Source organism: Neoarius graeffei, chromosome 18, assembly GCF_027579695.1.
Source record: "Neoarius graeffei isolate fNeoGra1 chromosome 18, fNeoGra1.pri, whole genome shotgun sequence".
Taxonomy (NCBI): Eukaryota; Metazoa; Chordata; class Actinopteri; order Siluriformes; family Ariidae; genus Neoarius; species Neoarius graeffei.
The window spans coordinates 30,980,335-31,004,415 of record NC_083586.1 but is presented as its reverse complement, the minus strand read 5'-3'; the positions used below and the strand labels follow the sequence as shown (position 1 = coordinate 31,004,415).

Below are 24,081 nucleotides of genomic sequence, written 5' to 3'. Positions count from 1 at the left end.
AGGATAAAGCGGCTAGAGATAATGAGATGAGATGAGGAAATTCGGGGGGGGCAAACATTTGAGGTGTCAAAAGTTAACGTTGAGGCCTGAGCAGGGTGTTTTTCGGTGCAATGTGGCAGATGAACCCAACAGGGTCAATGGCACACCACCAGACGGCATGCTGAAGAGCCAATCAAATGGCCAGTGGATGGCATCATGTGGCAAGTCAGTTGTCACTGCGGGGTAACTTCCATACCCGTCAGGTCTGTGGTACTTTTGTGCACCACTTGGCATCAGGTCTGGAGGTCCAGACAGACAACACGATGGGGGCACAACATCGTTTGTCTTACCTTACTGTGCAAGGTGCTTCGTTAGGAGAGGAGAATTACGCGTGGCCCATCTGCGCATCCTAATGAAGCAGTCATCATCGCTAGTGATGGACAGCCGCCGACGACTATAAGTGTTACACAAGTGGCCAATTAAATTAGTTTAAAAAGTCACAGCAGAGCTGCCCGATACCTCACGGTCTTTAAACGCTTTGAAAATACAACAAAGTAAAGAAGAACGCACTTGCATGTGCAATCTACAGATAACTGAGATGGAAACGTCTTTGGAAACCTCTTTCACTGTAGAAGGTGGGCGTGACAAAAATGAACCACCTTTAAAGTAATGCTCATTCCTGCAGCAACATCGGGTCTGAGTTTATAAAGCCCTGAAGGAAAGTGAGCTTGTCTTGTAAATAGTCATTACAGTCAATATGACTTGTGCTTGCCCTTGTTACTTTCTTTCTCTCTCTCTCTCTGCTTTGTGAGAATTTTCTTTATAGCGCCATTTTCCTTCAGTATTTCCTCTAGTACAATGCCACGAAGCTCTATTTGGTATAGCTTACATGGAAATGCATTTTACTGCACGTTAAACAGGTCTTTATTTCTCAAAATGCCAAGTGGGATGCTGAGAGTTGATCACACGGTGATGCTGTTAAATTAGCTACAACCTGGCAGTTGAATGAAAGAGTACAATGCTGTTTTAACCGTCATCTGAAAGTGACAAATCTAAGTGATCTCTGCTTAGTTGAAGATTAAACATACCGCTGCAGCACGCAAAGGCAGAGTTCCTGTGTTTCCTTTCACATAAAAATAGGTGAATGGAAACTCCATTAGTGGTTGGGTGTGGTTTTTTTTTTTTGGCTACTTTTGTTCACAGTAAACTAAAATAAAATCAGCAAGGTATTGTTCATTTTCTAAAACATGAGCTGTTTATGTTCTTACCCCGTGGACACAGGCTCATTTAGTCGGTGGTGGCTGTAAAGCTGGTCTGGCTTTGCACCGGCCTTTAAAGACAGCTGAAGACACAAACAGCTGGAAGTGTCCGTGCATCCATCCGTGCAGTCACAGCAGGTCAGGAAAAATGGCGCCTTGCTTAAGAAGCAGCCGTGGGGCCAGCGATCCTTACGATAGCGGAACTCTTTCGGCCGTACACCATCCAAGTCATTACAGAGAGTAACCGGGACAGCTTCCATCCCACGGCTTATGTCCCTCTCAAAAATACTGGTTGTGGGAAGAGGTGAAGCAGGGGCAAGTGGTCTTGGCTGGGCCTGCCGCTCTGGCAGTACCTGTGGATTGAAGCTGAAGTTGGTCTGCTGCAGGACCCCAAGGCTTTTAGTCTGCTGTAAGAACTGATACACGTCATCCATGCAGCGCAAGCCCCGCCCACACGGGGCTTTGTAGAGCACGTCCAAGTCCAATTCTTCCTGTGCTGAAAGCATGAGTGGCTTGGCACACTGCCGCTGGAAGTGACAGAGGAGAGGCACTCGCAAGGGGTTGTGGCCGAGAAAGTGGTCCGAGTGCGACGGGAGGTGAGGGAGACAGGCGGGGCTACAGTCGTGCTGCTGATACGAAAGCTGGACAGGCGACACAGGGGCCAACTGGTCATCAGATAAAAGATTTGTTGGTGACAGCAGAGTCATATAGTCATATGTATCCAACATCCGAGATAAAATAGCATCGTTTCTGCCTGATGAAGACATCTGACTGTTGTCTGAACTGAATTCCAGGTTCCTTTAAAAAGATAAATAAATACACACACACACACACACACACACAAAGAAGCAGTGTGTTCAAACGGAGGAAACTGTCTGAGAAAGCAAAAGACAAAACAGGATAATGCAAGGGGGGAAAAAAAAAAAAAATCAACCTTGACACATCGTCATGTAAGGAGTCTTCTGGCACAGGTACATCCTTCATTTTCAAAATAGTGCAGTGTGAGTCTGATACAGACACCGTCAGTATGTCTGTAAGAAAATATGGTCGTGTAGTAAAAGTGACATTAGAACGCAGCCATGTTAATGTACCCATTTATTCAGAAAGACATTTAGTCTCAGAATTAAAATCTTGATTAGCAGAGGCGCTGCATGAGAATGACCAAACTTGATCATGATAATACTTACTTCCATCAATATTAATAATTTTAAATCAGAAAAAAAAAAATTACCTTCATATCGATAACCAAGTTTATACATTCACCGGCCAATTTATTAGGAACTCCCATCCACCTGCTGTTTGATGCAGTTCTCTAATCAGCCGATCCCTTGGCAGCAGCACAGTACATCAAATCATGCAGATACAAATCAAGAGCTTCAGCTAATGTTCAAACATCAGAACGGGAAAAATTGTGATCTCAAAGTGTGACTTTCACTGTGGCGTAGGTGTTGGTTTGAGCCAGATGGACTGGCTTGAGTCTTTCAGAAACTGCTGATCTCCTGGGGTTTTCACACAGCAGTCTGTAGAGTTTACACAGAATGGTGCAAAAAACAAAAAAACATTGAGGCAAGTGAGTGCCAGTTCTGTGGGTGGAAACAAACGCCTTGTTGATGAGAGGTCAGAGGAAAATGGACAGATTGGTTTGAGCTGCCAGGAAGGATATAATTACTCATAGCAACTCTTTATTACCATGGTGAGCAGAAAAGCATCTCAGCATCCTGCAGCCAAGAACAGGGATCTTAGAATCAAAAACAAGTTCCTATTAAAGTGGCTGGTGAGTATTTCTTAAATGTGAAAATGTATTAATATTAAGGGTGGACAGTGTGGCACATGTATGATGAAATTAATAAAATGTTAAAGATTAACATATGTAGTATGTACAGCGGGGCAAAAAAGTATTTAGTCAGTCACCAATTGTGCAAGTTCTCCCATTTAAAAAGATGAGAGAGGCCTGTAATTTTCATCATAGGTATACTTCAACTATGAGAGACAGAATGAGAAAAAAAAAAATCCAGAAAATCACATTATCTGATTTTTAAAAGAATTTATTTGCAAATTATGGTGGAAAATAAGTATTTGGTCAATAACAAAAGTTCATCTCAATACTTTGTTATATACCCTTTGTTGGCAATGACAGAGGTCAAACGTTTTCTGTAAGTCTTCACAAGGTTTTCACACACTGTTGCTGGTATTTTGGCCCATTCCTCCATGCAGATCTCCTCTAGAGCAGTGATGTTTTGGGGTTGTCGCTGGGCAACACGGACTTTCAACTCCCTCCAAAGATTTTCTATGGGGTTGAGATCTGGAGACTGGCTAGGCCACTCCAGGACCTTGAAATGCTTCTTACGAAGCCACTCCTTCGTTGCCCGGGCGGTGTGTTTGGGATCATTGTTATGCCCAAAGACCCAGCCACGTTTCATCTTCAATGCCCTTGCTGACGGAAGGAGGTTTTCACTCAAAATCTCACGATACACGGCCCCATTCATTCTTTCCTTTACACGGCTCAGTCGTCCTGGTCCCTTTGCAGAAAAACAGCCCCAAAGCATGATGTTTCCACCCCCATGCTTCACAGTAGGTATGGTGTTCTTTGGATGCAACTCGGCATTCTTTCTCCTCCAAACACGACAAGTTGAGTTTTTACCAAAAAGTTCTATTTTGGTTTCATCTGACCATATGACATTCTCCCAATCCTCTTCTGGATCATCCAAATGCTCTCTAGCAAACTTCAGACGGGACTGGACATGTACTGGCTTAAGCAGGGGGACACGTCTGGCACTGCAGGATTTGAGTCCCTGGCGGCGTAGTGTGTTACTGATGGTAGCCTTTGTTACTTTGGTCCCAGCTCTCTGCAGGTCATTCACTAGGTCCCCCCGTGTGGTTCTGGGATTTTTGCTCACCGTTCTTGTGATCATTTTGACCCCACGGGGTGAGATCTTGCGTGGAGCCCCAGATCGAGGGAGATTATCAGTGGTCTTGTATGTCTTCCATTTTCTAATAATTGCTCCCACAGTTGATTTCTTCACACCAAGCTGCTTACCTATTGCAGATTCAGTCTTCCCAGCCTGGTGCAGGTCTACAATTTTGTTTCTGGTGTCCTTTGACAGCTCTTTGGTCTTGGCCATAGCGGAGTTTGGAGTGTGACTGTTTGAGGTTGTGGACAGGTGTCTTTTATACTGATGAGTTCAAACAGGTGCCATTAATACAGGTAACGAGTGGAGGACAGAGGAGCCTCTTAAAGAAGAAGTTACAGGTCTGTGAGAGCCAGAAATCTTGCTTGTTTGTAGGTGACCAAATACTTATTTTACCGAGGAGTTTACCAATTAATTCATTAAAGATCCTACAATGTGATTTCCTGGATTCTTTCCCCCCATTCTATCTCTCATAGTTGAAGTGTACCTATGATGAAAATTACAGGCCTCTCTCGTCTTTTTAAGTGGGAGAACTTGCACAATTGGTGGCTGACTAAATACTTTTTTGCCCCACTGTATGTAAAAACACACACGCATTCAACAGAGCAAAATGTATGAATATGAAGCTCATGATTTAATATACAGTACCAAGGTCAATAGCTAAACTTACCAATGCTACAGTTAATTACAGTACAGTCAGAAGTTTACATTGAGGGACATGAATATCCTCATGGACATGAAAGTCATGGAAATATTAAGCTTTCATTGAGTTCTGTGAACTGGTCTTTTTCTGTGGCAGAATGATTGTAGAACATACATCTTTAATAGAAAATAAAACAAGAGTTTGGTGCAAAAGTTTTAATCTATTTTGAGTTCTCTGAAAATCAACACAGGATCAGAATTATATATACAATGTCAAAAATACACACACACACACACACCCACCCACTTAGTGGCGCTGAAAGTTCCAAAATGTCTTTTAATTTGCCATGGCCAAGACTCTTAACTTCCTGTCATGATCATAATTGATTACAGCTGGTAGCTTCTCTGTGCAAACATAAAAAGAGTTTGTTTGAGAGCAGTCATTGAACTGACCAACACGCAGTACAATGGGAAAGTCCAAGGAACTCGGTGCAGATCTGAGGAAGAGGATCAGGAATGTCTTTTGGAGCCATTTCTAAACAACTGCATGCAAGTACAAGTTCTTGGGAGGTGTAGCCACTTTATTGGAAGAAGACCCAAACTGTCACTCTCAGCTGAGAGGAACTTGGTTCAGAACAATACAGGAACCACCAAGGCACAGGAAGCTGCTGGAACACCAGTGTCACTGTCTACAGTCAAGCAAGTTTTACATCGCCATGGACTAATAAGCTGCCATCCAAGAAAGAAGCCCCTGTTCCAAAAATCAACACCTTCAATCTCGACTAAAGTTTGCAGCTGACCACATGGACAGACAAAAAGCCTTCTGGAGTTAAGTTTTATGGTCAGATGAGACAAAGATTGAGTCGTTTGGCCACAATGACCAAAGGTACAGAGGAACACTCTAGTAACTGTTAAGCATGGTGGTGGTAGCATCATGCTCTGGGGCTGTTTTGCTGCCAGTAGAACTGGTGCTTTGGACAAAGTGAATAATGAAGGACGAGGACTACCTCAGAATTCTTCAGCATAACCTCAAACCATCAGCTAGACGGTTGAAACTTGGACACAGCTGGGTGTTCCAGCAGGACAGTGACCCTCAAACACACATCACAGCTGGTTGTGGAGGAGAAAGCAGGCGAACATTAAGCTTAAAATAAGCCCTGAGCTCGACCCTATTGAAGATATGTACACTGTGCTTAAAAGTCAGGCCCATGCCATGAAACACACAAATTTAATTGAACACCACCAAGTCTGCCAAGAAAAGTGGTCAGATATCCAACCAGAATTCTGCCAGAAGCTTGCTGATGGCTACCAAAAGCATCTGGTCAAGGTGAAACTTTTTCTTTTCTATTAAAGATGTACGTTGTACAATTATTCTGTCACAAAGAAAGAACAGTTCAAAGACATCACCGAAAGCCCAATATTATCATGACATTCACGTAAACTTCCGAACTCAACTATATGTTAACCTAACCAAGGAACCAAAATCATGATTATAATTTTTAAAACACACACGCGCAGAAAATTGAGTGTCCGTGTGAAAGCTTATCAGATCTTTTAAAGATAAAATGTTACACCAAGCCCAATTCTCAGTGGACTGAGTTTGAAGAATGGAAGTTAAGGAAGAAAAATGTAAAAGGAAGAGAAAAAGGAATTTTCTCCATTATTTGCGCTCATAATTTAAAGAAAAAAAAAAAAAAAAGTCCTAAGCATGATTAGTCAGAACCGTTTATCAAAACTCTCCAACACAGAATGAGAAAAATTGTTTCTGAAGATCAAGATGACATAAGGATGCTTGGGGAACTGTGAGAATATTTATGTAATTCAGGAGGATACTACCTTCACCAATCAGCACCTCCTCAAAGGAATCAGTCCTCAGAGCTGCAGTCAGCGACACCTCTGACTCCATGATAATGTTCATGCCCTGAATGTAGCCTGAGAAACAGCACACAAGTAGCAAAACATTCAAACAAGAACAGGACGATGCAGGAATGTAACGACTGTTAGGGATACATTCACTGTAATGTTATGGATGATGACTGAAATACTATTTTAAACTTCACAATCCCTGATGCAACCCTTGTCCAATACACAGTTTTCTTTAAGTCACAATATAGCTTAATTTAAGTGCAAGAGATTTCAATTAATCACAAAATGCCAACATTGTGACAACTACCGTCACACAAATTTATTTAGACATTATATGGCCAAAGGTTTCTGGATACCTGACCATTACACTCATATCTTCCCCAAACTGTCATCACAAAGTGGAAGCACACAATTGTATATGAGGTCTCTGTATGTTTTAGCATTACAGTTTCCCTTGAATGGAACATAAACAGGATAAAGTGCTGACAAACAAACAGTCAGTGAATGAGCCAGTTGGTCAGTGAGAGTGAGTCAGTCAGTTGGTCGGTCAGCGAGTGAGTCAGTGGGTCGGCCGGTCAGCGAGCCAGTTGGTCAGTCAGCAAGCGAGCAAGTTGGTCAACGAGTGAATGAGCGAGCCAGCCTTTCGGTCAGCGAGTGAGCAAATGAGCCAGCCGATCAACGAGTGAATGAGCAAGCCAGCCAGTCAACGAGTGAGTCGGTCAGCGAGTGAGCAGGTCAGCAAGTGAGCAAGCGAGTGAGTCAGTCAGCAAGCAAGTCGGTCAGCGAGTGAGCCAGTCGGTCGGTCAGCGAGTCAGTCACTTAGAAAATCTGTCTGTCAGTCAGTCAGCGAGTGAGCGAGTCAGTTGGTCAGCAAGCAAGTCAGTCAAAGAGTGAGCAAGCGAGCCAGTTGGTTAGTCAGTCAACGAGTGAGTGAGTTAGTCAGTCAGTCAGCGAGTGAGCAAGCAACTGAGTCAGTCAGCGAGCAAGCCAGTTGGTCAGCGAGCAAGCCAGTCGGTCAGTCACTGACAGTCTGTCAGTCAGTCAGTGAGTGAGCGAGTAAGTCGGTCAGCGAGTGAGCAAGCGAGCCAGTCGGTCAGTCAGTCAACAAGTGAGTCAGTCAGCAAGTGAGCAAGCGAGTGAGTCAGTCAGCAAGCAAGTCGGTCAGCGAGTGAGCCAGTCAGTCGGTCAGCGAGTGAGCCAGTCAGTCGGTCAGCAAGTCAGTCACTTAGAAAATCTGTCAGTCAGTCAGCGAGTGAGCAAGTCAGTTGGTCAGCAAGCAAGTCAGTCAGTCAAAGAGTGAGCAAGCGAGCCAGTTGGTTAGTCAGTCAACGAGTGAGTGAGTTAGTCAGTCAGTCAGCGAGTGAGCAAGCGAGTCAGTCAGCAAGCGAGTCAGTCAGCGAGCAAGCCAGTCGGTCAGCGAGCAAGCCAGTCAACAAGTGAGCCAGTCGGTCAGTCACTGACAGTCTGTCAGTCAGTCAGTCAGCGAGTAAGTCGGTCAGCGAGTGAGCAAGCAAGCCAGTCGGTCAGTCAGTCAACAAGTGAGTCAGTCAGCGAGTGAGCAAGCGAGTGAGTCAGTCAGCAAGCAAGTCGGTCAGCGAGTGAGCCAGTCAGTCGGTCAGCGAGTGAGCCAGTCAGTCGGTCAGCAAGTCAGTCACTTAGAAAATCTGTCAGTCAGTCAGCGAGTGAGCAAGTCAGTTGGTCAGCAAGCAAGTCAGTCAGTCAAAGAGTGAGCAAGCGAGCCAGTTGGTTAGTCAGTCAACGAGTGAGTGAGTTAGTCAGTCAGTCAGCAAGTGAGCAAGCAAGTGAGTCAGTCAGCAAGCAAGCCAATCAGTCAGCGAGCAAGCCAGTCAACGAGTGAGCCAGTCGGTCAGTCACTGAGAGTCTGTCAGTCAGTCAGCGAGTAAGTCGGTCAGCGAGTGAGCAAGCAAGCCAGTCGGTCAGTCAGTCAACAAGTGAGTCAGTCAGCGAGTGAGCAAGTGAGTCAGTCAGCAAGCAAGCCAGTCAACGAGTGAGCCAGTCGGTCAGTCAGTGACAGTCTGTCAGTCAGTCAGCAAGTGAGCAAGCGAGTCAGTCAGCGAGCAAGCCAGTTGGTCAGCGAGCAAGCCAGTCAACGAGTGAGCCAGTCGGTCAATCAGTGAGAGTCTGTCAGTCAGTCAGCGAGTAAGTCGGTCAGCGAGTGAGCAAGCGAGCCAGTCGGTCAGTCAGTCAACAAGTGAGTCAGTCAGCGAGTGATGAAGCGAGTCAGTCAGCAAACAAGTCGGTCAGCGAGTGAGCAAGCGAGCCAGTCGGTCAGTCAGTCAACAAGTGAGTCAGTCAGCGAGTGAGCAAGTGAGTCAGTCAGCGAGCAAGCCAGTTGGTCAGCGAGCAAGCCAGTCAACGAGTGAGCCAGTCGGTCAGTCAGTGAGAGTCTGTCAGTCAGTCAGCGAGTAAGTCAGTCAGCGAGTGAGCAAGCGAGCCAGTCGGTCAGTCAGTCAACAAGTGAGTCAGTCAGCGAGTGAGCGAGCGAGTCAGTCAGCGAGCAAGCCAGTTGGTTAGCAAGCAAGTCAGTCAGCGAGTGAGTGAGCAGGCCAGTCACTGACAAAGTCTGTCAGTCAGTCAGTGAGTGAGCGAGTCAGTCAGCTGGTCATTGAGTCAGTCAGTGAGGGCCGAAATATACTTTCGTGGACACTGCAAAGTGGACATGGACCTGCACTTTGGTCTCTCCTAAGTGTACACAATTTTCTGTGGTTGTGGACACATCAGCACACAAGCTGAATGCATGTCCACTATGGCTTCATTGTAATACCCCCACCTGACCTACCAGAAGCGGCAAAGGGTATGGTCTGAAAATTGGACACAAAACACAAAAGGCACATGCGCCAGTTTGCACTATGGTGACCTTGAGAGAAGAGGAGCTGGGTGTTTAATGCTGATGATGAACAACAACGAGACAAGAGGAAGAAAAGGAGCTGGTGTGTGCGTGCACGCACGTGCCAGTGGTTTTAAACCGTTCTTCTTGTGTATTTTGTGCTTTGTCTACCAGTCACCACCTGCAGCTACTCCCACTTACTGGATCGTCTCATTACTGCATGCTCAGTTTCACATGTGCAGTCAATGGCTGTGTCTGGAAGTCCGTACTGGATACTACTTGTATATGGAACTTGGTGGAAAAGTAGCAGGTCACATGAAAAATAAAAAATAATGTGCAGTTAATCAACAGTTAACCAGATTATTTACTAATCTGGTGAATACAGCCAGAGCCACAGCATCCCATGATGCAACAGAGTGATTTCAAAGGCGTGAACTTTGCATGTAATGCTGTGTTCATGAGGACACGGATGTACTCGTCTGTAGAATACTACATGGATGTTGTCATACCTGCATACACCACTGTATACTAGGGTGGGGAGTAGCGGGCAGTACAGTGTATACTGGGCAGCATGCAGTGTGTAGTACACCAGTACGGAGTTTCAGACACAGCTAATGCACTCTGTTCTCATGATGAAATTTGCATCATGCGGACTCCGTGTGAACCGTGTCTGCGGAAGTATACTTCAGACTTCAGTGAGTGAGTGAGTGAATGAATGAATGAATGAATGACCCTAAGCACTCTTTAGTGTTGGCTGTTGCTTATAAACTCAACACACAGCACTGCTCATTTTGTGTAACTAAAGCATTCCAGGCAAATTCAGGTGAGAAGCACTGCTATAGATGACGTATAAATGCTCTACAGACAGCGGCACTGTTAATGTAGTGATAAAAATATTCTAACACGAATGAGTACTGTAGCTGGTGTGTGTGGTGTTCACCTTTATCCGAGGCCGTTTTGCTTTTGATAGCTTCTCTCAGACACAGCAGGAATCCCAATAACTCCTCAAAAGCCAAGTCCACATCCACCTGAGACCAAAAAGTCTTCGCTCTCTCTGTAAAACAATTCACGGTCAATTTTACCAGTGTTTAGTTACAACCCCGATTCCATAAATCTGGGACACTGTGTAAAACGTAAATTAAAACAAACAAACAAAAACCAGAATGTGAAGATTTGCAAATCTTGGAAACCCTATATTTCGTTGAAAATAGTACAAAGATAACATATCAAATGTTGAAACTGAGAAATTTTATTGTTTTTTTGAAAAATATATGCTCATTTTGAATTTGATGTCAGCAACACGTTTCAGAAAAGTTGGGACGGGGCAACAAAAGACTGAAAATGTTGCGTGATGCTATTTAAAAAAAAAACCCAACTAAATTTGGTTAATTGGCAACAGGTCAGCAACATGATTGGGTATAAAAAGAGCATCCCAGAGAGGCGGAGTCTCTCAGAAGTAAAGATGGGGAGGGGTTCACCGCTCTGTGAAAGACTGTGTGGGCAAACAGTGCAGCAATTTAAGAATAACATTCCTCAATGTAATATTGCAAAAAAATTGGGGATCACATCATCTATGGTACATAATATCATTAAAAGATTTAAAGAATCTGGAGAAATCTCTGTATGCAAGAGACAAGGCTGAGAACTGACATTGGCTGCCTGTGATCTTCAGGCCCTCAGGCGACGCTGCATTAAAAGCAGACACGTGTCTGTAGTGGAAATCACTGTATGGGCTCAGGAACACTTCAGAAAACCATCGTCTGTGAAAACAGTTCATTACTGCATCCGCAAATGCAAGTTAAAACCAGATATAAACAATATCCAGAAACACTGCCACCTTCTCTGGGCCCGAGCTCTTTTACGATGGACTGAGGCGAAGTGGAAAATTGTCCCGAGGTCTGATGAATCAAAAGTAGAAATTCTTTTTAGAAATCATGGACACCACGTCCTCCAGGCTAAAGAGGAGAGGGACCATCCAGTTTGTCATCGGTGCACAGTTCAAAAGCCAGCAACTGTGATGGTATGAGGGTGCATTAGTGCACATGACATGGGTAGCTTGTACATTTGGGAAGGCATCATTAATGCTGAATGATATAAACATGTTTCAGAGCAATATGTTGCCATTCAGACCAAATCTTTTTCAGGGAAGGCCTTCCTTCTTTCAGTAAGACAATGCCAAACTGCTTTCTGTACATACGTATTAAAACTGCATGGCTCTGTAGTAAAAGAGTCTGGGTGCTAAACTGGCCTGCCTGCAGTCCAGACCTGCCTTCCATTTAAAACATTTGGCGCATTATGAAGCACAAAATATGACAAAGGAGACCCCAAACTGCTGAGCAACTGAAAGTGTATATCAGGCAAGAACGGGACAACATTTCTCTTGTAAAACTACAACAATTGGTCTCCTCAGTTCCCAAACGTTTACAGAGTGTTGTTAAAAGTAGAGGTGACGCAACACAGTGGTAAACATGCCCCTGTCCCAACTATTTTTGAAATGTGTTGCTGATATCAAATTCAAAATGAGCATATATTTTTAAATATATTATATATCTCAACATTTGATATGTTGTCTTTGTACTATTTTCAATTAAATATAGAGTTTCTGTGATTTGCAAATTTATCGCATTCTGTTTATATTTACAGTTTACACAGCATCCCGACTGTTTTGGAATCAGGGTTGTACTTTACGAAGCACTGATAGAATATAACATGTAACTTGTATCTCGATAGATGGATGGATGGACAGACAGATGGATGGACAGACAGAGACATAGGAGATATATATATATATATATATATATATATATATATATATATATATATATATATATAGACAGAGATGGATAGAACAGTGGTTGGATTGATAGACAGAGATACACGGATGGATGGACAGACAAACACGACAGATGGATGGACGAACAGATAGATAGATGGACGAACAGATAGATAGATAGATAGATAGATAGATAGATAGATAGATAGATATACACAGATGGATGATGGATGGATGGATGGATGGATGGACAGACAAACACAGATGGCAGTGTTTCCCACAGACCAGGTAGCAATTTGTGGTGCTCCACTGTACCGATGAGGGAATCGTGCGCGGTGGTGTCGTGGCGGTCGGTGGAGTCAGTCATTGGGGTGTATGCAAAGTGTTTACAGCGGGCGGTGTTCAAATACACAGTATTTTTCTTCAGAGTCACCTGCTGGGACTATTTTAAAGCTACAAGAAGCATTTGAGATTATTCAGTTCAATCTAAATTCTTTTAAGTTCTTTAAGAGAAGACCGCTAAAACAATTTTTACCAGAACCCTGCCTAGTTTCATTCCTCGACCCAACTTTACATTACAGGGCAGGCCACTAGTTTGCTGGGCTTGATGTTGGTGGAAAACCTGTCTTTTAAATTTATGAAAATTACTCACCAAAATTGAAGTTAAAGTTTAGTTTTTACCTTAGTTTTTTGCCTTTTTGGTGGCAATCTTTCAATCATTCTTTAGTTGACATTCAAGGCATAAATTGCAAAAAACAAGCTGGAGGTTTTTATTTTAAATATTGAACTCAACACTTACCTCAACCAATACTAAAATGAAATAAATAGCATAATGTAACAACAAAATAATAATAAAATAGGCATCATCAACTAGGCATCCCCGCGAGTATAACATTTTATTTAGGCTAGTGGGAAATCCTTATTTATTGTGAATGTCAAGCCATTATTAATAACTTGCATGAATGCTGAAGCGGGATAAACGGGATAAAGCAATAAGGCCGGTTCCTCGCGTCAAGCTGCTACTGCATGCATCAAAATTGGTTTATAGCCTGACTCAGGGATGTCCGTTTCCTGTAAGCCAAGAAGGCTATGATAAAGCTCATCACGAGCACGACGTAGGCTACCTTTTAAAATAAGGAGTCAGAAGGTGAATCGGGAAGGCTGCGTTATTTTTAATTAGCCTAACAGGCCTACTTGCAGTCCGGGTATATGCGCACTGGCAGGCCTGTGTACACACCTCTCTGTCTCTCTGTGTGTGTGTGTGTGTGTGTGTGTGTGTGTGTGTGAGAGAACGAGAAGAAAGAGCACTATGAATGAACGGAACTTTTTTTTTTTCAAAATCGCGAGTCTGATTGTGTGGCGCTGCGCCACACAATGGTCTATGTATAAAAAACCCTGGATGGATGGATGGACAGACAAACAAGACACATAAATGGACGAACAGATAGACATACAGAACAGTGGTTGGATGGATACACGAATGGATGGACAGAAACACAAGACATAGATGGACGAACAGACAGATAGATAGAACAGTGGTTAGACGGATGGACAGACAGACAGACGGATGGATGGACAGAAACACAAGACACACAGATGGACAGACAGACAGATAGGAGCCCACTCCTTTTCGGATATGTAAACGCAAAACTGCTTAACCCTTTGATGCAAAACATATGCACACCCCTTCTAATGCACAACATGGGTCAAAAATGACCCGCATTCATTTTCCAGGTTATTTCATGCTGACTGAGTTTTTCTTTGCTCTATCTTTTGAAATCAATTTATTTTATGATTGAATATTCCAAGTATTCTTTAAATATCTTGTCTTTAATTACCACAAATCATTAATTTAATTTTTTCTTTCCTACTTTATGAACAAAAATACTTTTTATATTACTACACATGGGTCATCCAAGTTTGATTTAAAATTAAATGTCTTAATACTATAATAATTTGTTTCAAGTAATTACTTTAGCAGTGAATGGGGCCAGTTATTTATTTATTTATTAACTATGTAGTTAGCTAAGCCAACTACAATAAAATTAGCTAACTAAAAGTAGAATATGTCAACAGCTCGGTAGCTAATAGTAATTACTAGATTACTTGTCAGAAAGTTACAACTCACTCTCAAGGTAACCTAAACATAATCAATTTTTTTCTAAGGTAACGTTAGAACAATTGAAAAACATTACTTGCATGTATTAGATGGGCAAAGGGCGCTGTGCTGAGCTGTGAAATGTCTGACACAAGCACAATTCACAGTTCCCACCAAACGCTGGAGTAAATGCATGCGGGTCGGTTCTGACCCATGTGTGTAAACTTGATGTAGAATTACAAAAGCTGTGCTTGTTCATAACTTAAGAAAGGAAAAATAAAAATGATGATTTGTGCTAAACAAAAACAAGATATTTACTGCATATTTGGAAAAGTAAATGACAAAATGAATTTATTTCAAAAGTATATCATAGAAACACTCAGCCATACAGGGCTGCACGGTGGTGTAGTGGTTAGCGCTGTCGCCTCACAGCAAGAAGGTCCGGGTTCGAGCCCCATGGCCGGCGAGGGCCTTTCTGTGCGGAGTTTGCATGTTCTCCCCGTGTCCGCGTCGGTTTCCTCCGGGTGCTCCGGTTTCCCCCACAGTCCAAAGACATGCAGGTTAGGTTAACTGGTGACTCTAAATTGAGCGTAGGTGTGAATGTGAGTGTGAATGGTTGTCTGTGTCTATGTGTCAGCCCTGTGATGACCTGGCGACTTGTCCAGGGTGTACCCCGCCTTTCGCCCGCAGTCAGCTGGGATAGGCTCCAGCTTGCCTGCGACCCTGTAGAGCAGGATAAAGCGGCTACAGATAATGAGATGAGATGAGGATGTATGATGATCAAAAACAAGTTAATTGAAGAATACCTTGAATACTGAATGATGGAATTAATTTATTGCAAAGATATAGAAGATAAAACTCAGCCGGGTCACTTTTGATCCATGTTTTGCATCAAAGGGTTTTAATGTGTCCTTGTTTTGATATTATATTATTATTACCTACAATATTTATGGTTTATTTTCTAATTTAGTGTCTTTTTACGTGTTCTTGTTGCAAATGCTGTTTTGGTTTCTTGTTTTCTGTTTATTTACTCGTTGTTTGTTTACATGTTCGAACTAAACTATCATCAATCAGACAGCTCACACTAATGAAAGGAGTGAAAAAGGGACTTTACCAATAACCGACAGCTCCATTGTGAGACGCAGCGTTGCCAAGGAAATCCTGATCCTTCAGCCTTTAGCTCCTCAGCTAAACGGAAACACAAGAGCAAACTACTGCTTCACGCTCCTTAGGCGGTGAACTAACTATCAAAAACAGTTAAATATCAAATTAACAGTTTAACAAATTAAATTTAATTAAATTAAACTGTAATTAACACCAGTAGGCGATGCTAACTAGCATCAACAGTTTAAACAGCGGATAGTGCATTGGTCTGTGTGATGCCTTTAAAACACTATGAAAACATTTCAAAACGACAGTTTGCTGTATCTCCAAATACTGAGAATAAAAAATATATATATTTTATATTAACGTTTTAATTTTCTGCAGCAAACCGAAACACTTTCAGGCGAAAACCTCCCACAATGCTGCTATTTTCATTCTAGTCTCAGTGTGCTGTCAGACCAAAGCAACCGAGCACCAATACAGTGACACTGAGTACCGAGCAATGGATCAGGCTGGGTCTGAATTTGAAACACCCGAACTCCTCCTCCTCCTCATTCTTCTTCTTTAAAGGAACAGTCCACTGTACTTCCATAATGAAATATGCTCTTATCTGAATTGAGACGAGCTGCTCCGTACCTGTCCGAGCTTTGCGCGACCTCCCAGTCAGTCAGACGCGCTGTCACTCCTGTTAGCAATGTAGCTAGGCTCAGCATGGCCAATGGTATTTTTTGGGGCTGTAGTTAGATGCGACCAAACTCTTCCGCGTTTTTCCTGTTTACATAGGTTTATATGACCAGTGATATGAAACAAGTTCAGTTACACAAATTGAAACGTAGCGATTTTCTATGCTATGGAAAGTCCGCACTATAATGACAGGCGTACTAACACCTTCTGCGCGCTTCGGCAGCGCATTGATACGGAGCTCAGATATCAATGCGCTGCCGAAGCGCACAGAAGGTGTTAGTACATTGCTAACAGGAGTGACAGCGTGTCTGACTGCGTCTGACTGACTGGGAGGTTGCGCAAAGCTCGGAGAGGTACGGAGCAGCTCGTCTCAATTCAGATAAGAGCATATTTCATTATGGAAGTACGGTGGACTGTTCCTTTAAGGTTTTATGGCGGTTGGCAAACCAAATTAAAGGTGCATTACTATGGAATCAATTTCGTGCCAAAATGTTCATACAATACTTTTGAAATATCAAACAAAAACGACAAATCAAAATGCAAAAAAACAAAAAAAAGTCAATTTTTTTAGACTGGCAAACAAATTATTCGTGTAATCGTGCAAAATATCAGTCTATTACTCTTCAGAAACCTTTTATTTTTGTTCCGCGTCTTTCTCAGTTTTGCTTGACGTAATTTATTTTGGTTGCAATTCCAGCTTTTTCGTTTGTGCTCCCTGACTTTTTGCTTGCAGTTTTGGCACAAACTTCACGTGTGGGTGGGCTGTCCAGGAATGCATTCCCATTGGCTAACTTGGGTTTGACTGACAGCTACGCTCAGCCATTCCCCCGGAGGCTGTTGCGGCCATTTCCTACTCGGATTTTGGCGGACTGTTTGACGAGTGACCGATCCATTGACGGTAAACAAGGATCGAGTGGACTTCAGTGGCGACTATGATATTGAATTAATTCAACAAAGTGTAAATTCAATATCATAGTAGCCACTGAAGTCCACTCGATCCTTGTTTACCGTCAATGGATCGGTCACTCGTCAAACAGTCCGCCAAAATCCGAATAGGGAATGGCTGAGCGTAGCTGTCAGTCAAACACAAGTTAGCCAATGGGAATGCATTCCTGGACAGCCCACCCACACGTGAAGTTTGTGCCAAAACTGCAAGCAAAACGTCAGGGAGCGCAAACGAGAAAGCTGGAATCGCAACCAAAATAAATTACGCCAAACAAAACTGAGAAAGACGAGGAACAAAAATAAAAGGTTTCTGAAGAGTAATAGACTGATATTTTGCACGATTACACGAATAATTTGTTTGCCAGTCTAAAAAAATTGACTTTTTTTTGTTTTTTTGTATTTTGATTTGTCGTTTTTGTTTGATATTTCAAAAGTATTGTATGAACATTTTGGCACAAAATTGATTCCGACTGGGCTGGAGTCAAACACAAGTTAGCCAATGGGAATGCATTCCTGGACAGCCCACCCACACGTGAAGTTTGTGCCAAAATAAAGTGAAATTGGTAAAGTGAAATTGTGATGATTAACCAATAGGGTGCATCAGTTGCCCCCTAAAAATGAAAAGTTCCTCCAATCATGATGCATTTTTGTTTTTATGTTCCTTTTGGTAAGAAAACACACTGGGTGAAATATTTTGACAAAATTCAAAAGTTTAATGGTGGCACCAGGAGCTCAAAGTTATGGGAAAAGCTGCTATTTTATGACTTTTATGACAAAATTTCGATCACTTTTCATGAAACATTGCCTGCGACTTGTCCAGGGTGTACCCCGCCTTTCGCCCGTAGTCAGCTGGGATAGGCTCCAGCTTGCCTGCGACCCTGTAGAACAGGATAAAGCGGGGATATAAGGGAGAGAAAGAGAAAAAAAATCCCTTATATTCTTTTAGGGCGGCACGGTGGTGTAGTGGTTAGCGCTGTCGCCTCACAGCAAGAAGGTCCGGGTTTGAGCCCCATGCCCGGCGAGGGCCTTTCTGTGTGGAGTTTGCATGTTCTCCCCGTGTCCGCGTGGGTTTCCTCCGGGTGCTCCGGTTGCCCCCACAGTCCAAAGACATGCAGGTTAGGTTAACTGGTGACTCTAAATTGACCGTAGGTGTGAATGTGAGTGTGAATGGTTGTCTGTGTCTATGTGTCAGCCCTGTGATGACCTGGCGACTTGTCCAGGGTGTACCCCGCCTTTCGCCCGTAGTCAGCTGGGATAGGCTCCAGCTTGCCTGCGACCCTGTAGAACAGGATAAAGCGGCTACAGATAATGAGATGAGATGAACAATACATCTGACTTGATGCTCTCCCTAATAAACCAGGTAAAGTGAAATTGTGATGATTAACCAATAGGGTGCATCAGTTGCCCCCTAAAAATGAAAAGTTCCTCCAATCATGATGCATTTTTGTTTTTATGTTCCTTTTGGTAAGAAAACACACTGGGTGAAATATTTTGACAAAATTCAAAAGTTTAATGGTGGCACCAGGAGCTCAAAGTTATGGGAAAAGCTGCTATTTTATGACTTTTATGACAAAATTTCGATCACTTTTCATGAAACATTATGGCACCTTATAGAGTATACCAAATATCTTAGATACACATTTTTAGTACATATTCTAAATATATTATCAAGCACAGTTTGAGTTTTAGCTGTTCATTGAATCATTGTTCAATTACTTTTAAACAATACAAATGTATTATGAATCACATTAATGCTTCTCGATCCCTTGCAAAGGTTCTTAACATGATCTCTGGGTCACAAGAAATCAATAAATGGAGTCCAACATTGTGATTCAAACCTTACGCGAAAACATAAAATAAGTGTTTTTTGGCAAAAAATGAACCTCATGGTGCCACCATTAGACTTTTGAATATGGTCAAAAAATTTTACAGGATGTCTTTATTGGTGAAAAGGAACACCCAAACAAAAATGCATCAGATTTTATGAAAGTGAGGGCAACTGATGCACCCTATTAACCATTCTGAGAGATCTATAAAGCTCATTTCTTTCGCGTTCATATTTCTTACAGTGAAGTATTACATGCTGTACTGATTCCGGATGGCTACAGTATTCACAATTTCCGGTTGTTGGGTGTTTGCCTATTTTGTTAAGAGAATAGTTAAGTCCTGTATGTCCAATTCTTGGGCAGCACGGTGGTGTAGTGGTTAGCACGGTCGCCTCACAGCAAGAAGGTTCCGGGTTCTAACCCAGCGGCCAGCGAGGGCCTTTCTGTGTGGAGTTTGCATGTTCTCCCCGTGTCTGCATGGGTTTCCTCCGGGTGCTCCAGTTTCCCCCACAATCCAAAGACATGCAGTTAGGTTGACGTGGGGTGGCCTTGGGCTGAGGTGCCCTTGAGCAAGGTACCGAACCCCTGACTGCTCCCCGGGTGCTCTGGTGTGGCTGTCCACTGCTCTGTGTGCGCGTGTGTTCACTGCTTCAGATGGGTTAAATGCAGAGGATGAATTTCACTGTGCTTGAAGTGTGCATGTGACAAAATAAAGGTTTCTTCTTAATCGGGTGATCATGATGTCTTCTCTCCGACTCCTTCCAGTATTCACCTGTTTTGCAATGTAGTATAGATGTCTTCCTGTTTCACTGCATTCCCAATACTCCTGCCAGACTGACTTTGCGTAGGACTTGATGTAAATCTTAGCCTCTGCCTTACTGATTGGGATTTGCAATTCTATATTTATATTATTTAGTGTTTGCTTAGCCAGCTTGTCCACCTGTTCATTTCCCTCCACGCCAATATGTGCAGGTACCCAAAGAAAACTAGTTGAAATGCCCTTTGAATCTGTTTCACGCAAAGTTATAAAACACCCGAACTCTGTTTCTGATAAGAGATTTATGTTGGAGAGCAAAGCAAAAGGAATAATGTTTGTTTGTTTGTCTGTTTGTTTGAGGCTCCAATGAGACATAACATGAACAAATGATCTTTTACTAAAGCCATGAGAAGCCATGGCTTAATAGTTAAAGAAGCAGCTTTGGTACCAAAAGGTCACTGGTTCAATTGCCTGGACCAGCAGGAATGGCTGAAGTGCCCTTGAGCAAGGCACCTAACCCCAGCTGCTCTGGATATGTTGTATGTCACTCTGGATAAGAGCGTCTGCTAAATGCCTGTAATGTAACTGAAATGTATTATTGGTTTAAAAATGTACATGATATGGCCAAGAGCTTATGGACACCTGACCATCATACCCAGATGTGGTCTTTTCCCAAAATGTTGCCACAAAAGTGGACACACACAATTGTATACAATGCTTTTTTTCCCACTTCACTGGAACTAAGAGGCTGTTGACAAGTCCCCTGTGCAACAAAGTGAGCTCCAAAGTGAGGTTAGAGTGGAAGAACTGGAGCACTGACCGCACCACGGACCTCTTCACCCAACATCAGTGCCTTAGCTCACTAAAGCTCTTGTGGTTGAATGAACACAAATCCCCACAGCCACACTCTGAAATCTAGTCATGCCAGAAGACTGGAGGTTATTATAACAGCAACGGAGGCTAAATCTGGAATAGGATGTTCAATGGGTGATGCTTAGGTGTTTACAAACCTTTAGACATATAATGTAGTCAGTCTCTTGCACTAAACAGGTGAGAAACTAATACGGTTTTGTTATTAAACCAATTTCAGAGTATAAATTTGTTATATCAAATATCTTGTTTTTCCCACCTGAAATTATGATTATACTTGTACACCAATCAGCCATAACATTAAAACCACTGAGAGGTGACGTGAAAAACAATGATTATCTTGTTCCACTGGCACCTGTCAAGGGGTGGGATATATTAGGCAGCAAGTGAACAGTCAGTTTTTGAAGTTGATGTGTTGGAAGCAGGAAAAATGGGCAAGTGTAAGGATCTGAGTGACTTTGACAAGGGCCAAATTGTAATGACTAAATGACTGGGCCTGAGCATCTCCAACACAGCCGGTCTTGTTGGGTTTTCCTGGTATGCAATGGGTAGTACCTACCAAAAGTGGTCCAAGGAAGGACAACCTGAGTTGGAGATAGGGTCATGGGTACCCAAGGCTCATTGATGCTCATGGGAAGCAAAGGCTAACCCGTCTGGTCCAATCCCACAGAAGAGTTACTCTAGCACATACTTCTGAAAAATTCACAGCAACTATATTCCGTAATGGCAGTGGCCTCTTTCAGCAGGATAGTGCTCCCTGCCACACTGCAAAAATTGTTCAGGAATGGTTTGAGGAACATGACAAAGAGCTCAAGGTCTTGACTTGGCCTCCAAACTCCCCAGATCGCAATCCAATCGAGCTTCTGTGGGATGTACTGAACAAACAAGTCCAATCCATGGAAGCCCACCTCAAAACTTTCAGGACTTAAAGGACCTGCTGCTAACATCTTGGTGCCAGATACCACAGTACACCTTCAAGGTTTTTGTGAAGTCCATGTCTTGAGGGGTCAGAGCTGTTTTGGTGGCGCAAGGTGGACGTACGTATACAATAATAGGCAGGTGGGTTTAATGTTAAGGTGTAGATCAGGACTAAAACAAATTATTTATGAAAAATAGACAGCTTAGTTGGTAGTTTTTATGATTTTGTAATTGCATGTAACAACAAAAACACTGCAGTCCTCTGACTTCAGATAATATTAATTTGTAAATAATATGCCATATTAATTAAGGGCTAGATAAGAATTCCATCCATCCATTATCTGTAACCACTTATCCTGTGCAGGGTCGTGGGCAAGCTGGAGCCTATCCCAGCTTGGCTATGGGTGAGAAGTGGGTTACACCCTGGACAAGTCGCCAGGTCATCACAGGGCTGACACATAGAGACAAACAACCATTCACACTCACATTCACACCTACGGCCAATTTAGAGCCACCAATTAGCCTAACCTGCATGTCTTTGGACTGTGGGGGAAACTGGAGCACCCGGAGGAAACCCACACAAACACGGGGAGAACATGCAAACTCCACACAGAAAGGCCTGTCGGCCACTGGGCTTGAACCCAGAACCTTCTTGCTGTGAGGCGACAGTGCTAACCACTACACCACTGTACCACCATTATGATTTTTATGTTATGATAAAAGTACACACAGGGTTTGCATCCTATTTGTATCCTGAGCCATAAAATGTTAGCATTGACACGTGTGCTACAGATCAGGCAGCAGCATCGCAACCTGATCCGTGTCATATTGCATGTGCACTCACTTGTGACACACTTCATGGAAAGTCAGAGCTTGTCATCACATCATCTCAACAATAACACAGGGAATGTTATGGTAAAAAAAAAAATCAGCTGAATACTTTTCAGGGTTTGTGTGCGTGTGTATGTGAAAAAGTATTTTATAATACACTTCACTAAAGCTACATGGTGGAAAATAAATTGAAGCAGCATCCATGAGTGATGTGACTTCTTTTTTCAAGTAAGGAATAAAGCATGACTGTTCACACTATTGCAGGAAAATAACACTGGGGAACAATTTGAAAAAAAAATTTCTGTTGAGTTAGATTTTTATGCTGATTAGAACTAAAATTGGCATGCTAATTCCAAAATTGCAGTCAGTTTTTTTCGAGCACGTCAAGTTTTTTCTCCACAGCTTACCCTCCAGATAAGCAAAATTCCACTGATTAGCTGTAGTAAGACTATTTGAAGGTTATGGAAGAACGTTATCAGGGTAGATGGGATGTACATATGATGGCTGACTATTATTGGAGCATCAAACGTGATAGTCCTCAAGTTGAACACTCCAGAAAGAGCTATAAATGTAAATTTTTACCTTAACTACTTGCATGGGCGGCACGGTGGTGTAGTGGTTAGCACGGTTGCTTCACAGCAAGAAGGTTCCGGGTTCGAACCCAGCGGCTGGCAAGGGCCTTTCTGTGTGGAGTTTGCATGTTCTCCCTGTGTCTGCGTGGGTTTCCTCTGGGTGCTCCGGTTTCCCCTACAATACAAAGACATGCAGTTAGGTTGACATGGGGCGGCCTTGGGCTGAGGTGCGCTTGAGCAAGGTACCCGACCCCTGACTGCTCCCTGGGCGCTCTGGTGTGGCTGCCCACTGCTCTGAGTGTGTGCGTGGGTTAAATGCAGAGGGTGAATTTCACTGTGCTTGAAGTGTGCATGTGACAAATAAAGGTTTCTTCTTCTTCTTGCACACAATTATAATTACAGTAGCCATATCCTTTGTAAAAACATAATAGTGTTAAATAAACATTGCAGTCATACCTGTTTCTTTCATATTTCATTGTATGTCAATATTTGTAAATTTTTATAAAACAAGCACATATTTGTTAAGTACAATATTTTTCATATTTTTAAGGAAACAGGGATCCTATAGTTCAAAACTTGACGTGATAGAGAAAAACTGAGATCAGTTTTGGATTCCGCACCCAAAAATTAGTTAAAAACAGCTGTCAGACCTAACTCAACAAAAATTGTGTTCCCCAGTGTAATCAATGTCTGAGTGGTGCGATGGTGTATATTTTCCTAGAACATCGTGCCTCAAAGTTGCTTTTTCTTACTCTTATATTATGATGTTGATGTACAGTACTGTGCAAAAGTCTTAGGCACCCTATTTTTTTCATATAAATTTTGTTATAGATTTCTATTTTATGACTTCTACATTATCGAGTCAGTACAAAAACATTTTAGAGTTCCAAACATTTGTGTTTTTTCCTGCACAAAATTAAATATTACAGAAATTTATTTTATTATTTTATTTGAACAGCATATTACATAAGAGGGCACTTTTCAGATTAAAAAAGAAAACATAATGAAGGCTGCTGGGTTTTGGTGCAAAATGAAGAAGCGAGTGTGACAGTCAAAGTGTCCAGAAGAACTGGGGCTGGTTCTGTAAGATGCTCAGTAAAACCTACAGCTCGTTTCCGCATAAAACTGCACTCATTGTACCTGAGACTACTGTTTGTTTGTTTGTTTGTTTGTTTGTTTTGGGGGTTTTTTAAAGCAAAG

At 42.6% G+C, this 24,081-nt stretch overlaps 1 protein-coding gene across 2 annotated transcripts in view; it reads right to left on the bottom strand.

The window, feature by feature from the left end:
- setdb2 (SET domain bifurcated histone lysine methyltransferase 2) overlaps positions 1-15,944 on the bottom strand; it is a 30,571-nt gene extending 14,627 nt beyond the window's left edge. The window contains exons 1-6 of one of the 2 annotated variants that reach the window (XM_060898678.1): positions 15,846-15,944; positions 15,489-15,562; positions 10,444-10,557; positions 6,626-6,721; positions 2,173-2,269; positions 1,248-2,036 (exon numbers count right to left, since the gene is read on the bottom strand). In XM_060898678.1, coding sequence (XP_060754661.1) covers positions 1,248-2,036; positions 2,173-2,269; positions 6,626-6,721; positions 10,444-10,557; positions 15,489-15,507 — 1,115 coding nt within the window. In that variant the 5' untranslated portion in view covers positions 15,508-15,562; positions 15,846-15,944. Of the gene's footprint in view, positions 1-1,247; positions 2,037-2,172; positions 2,270-2,469; positions 3,164-6,625; positions 6,722-10,443; positions 10,558-15,488; positions 15,563-15,845 lie in introns of those variants that run through there. The other variant, XM_060898679.1, reaches the window with a different exon arrangement.
- Between the last annotated feature and the right edge of the window lie 8,137 nt (positions 15,945-24,081).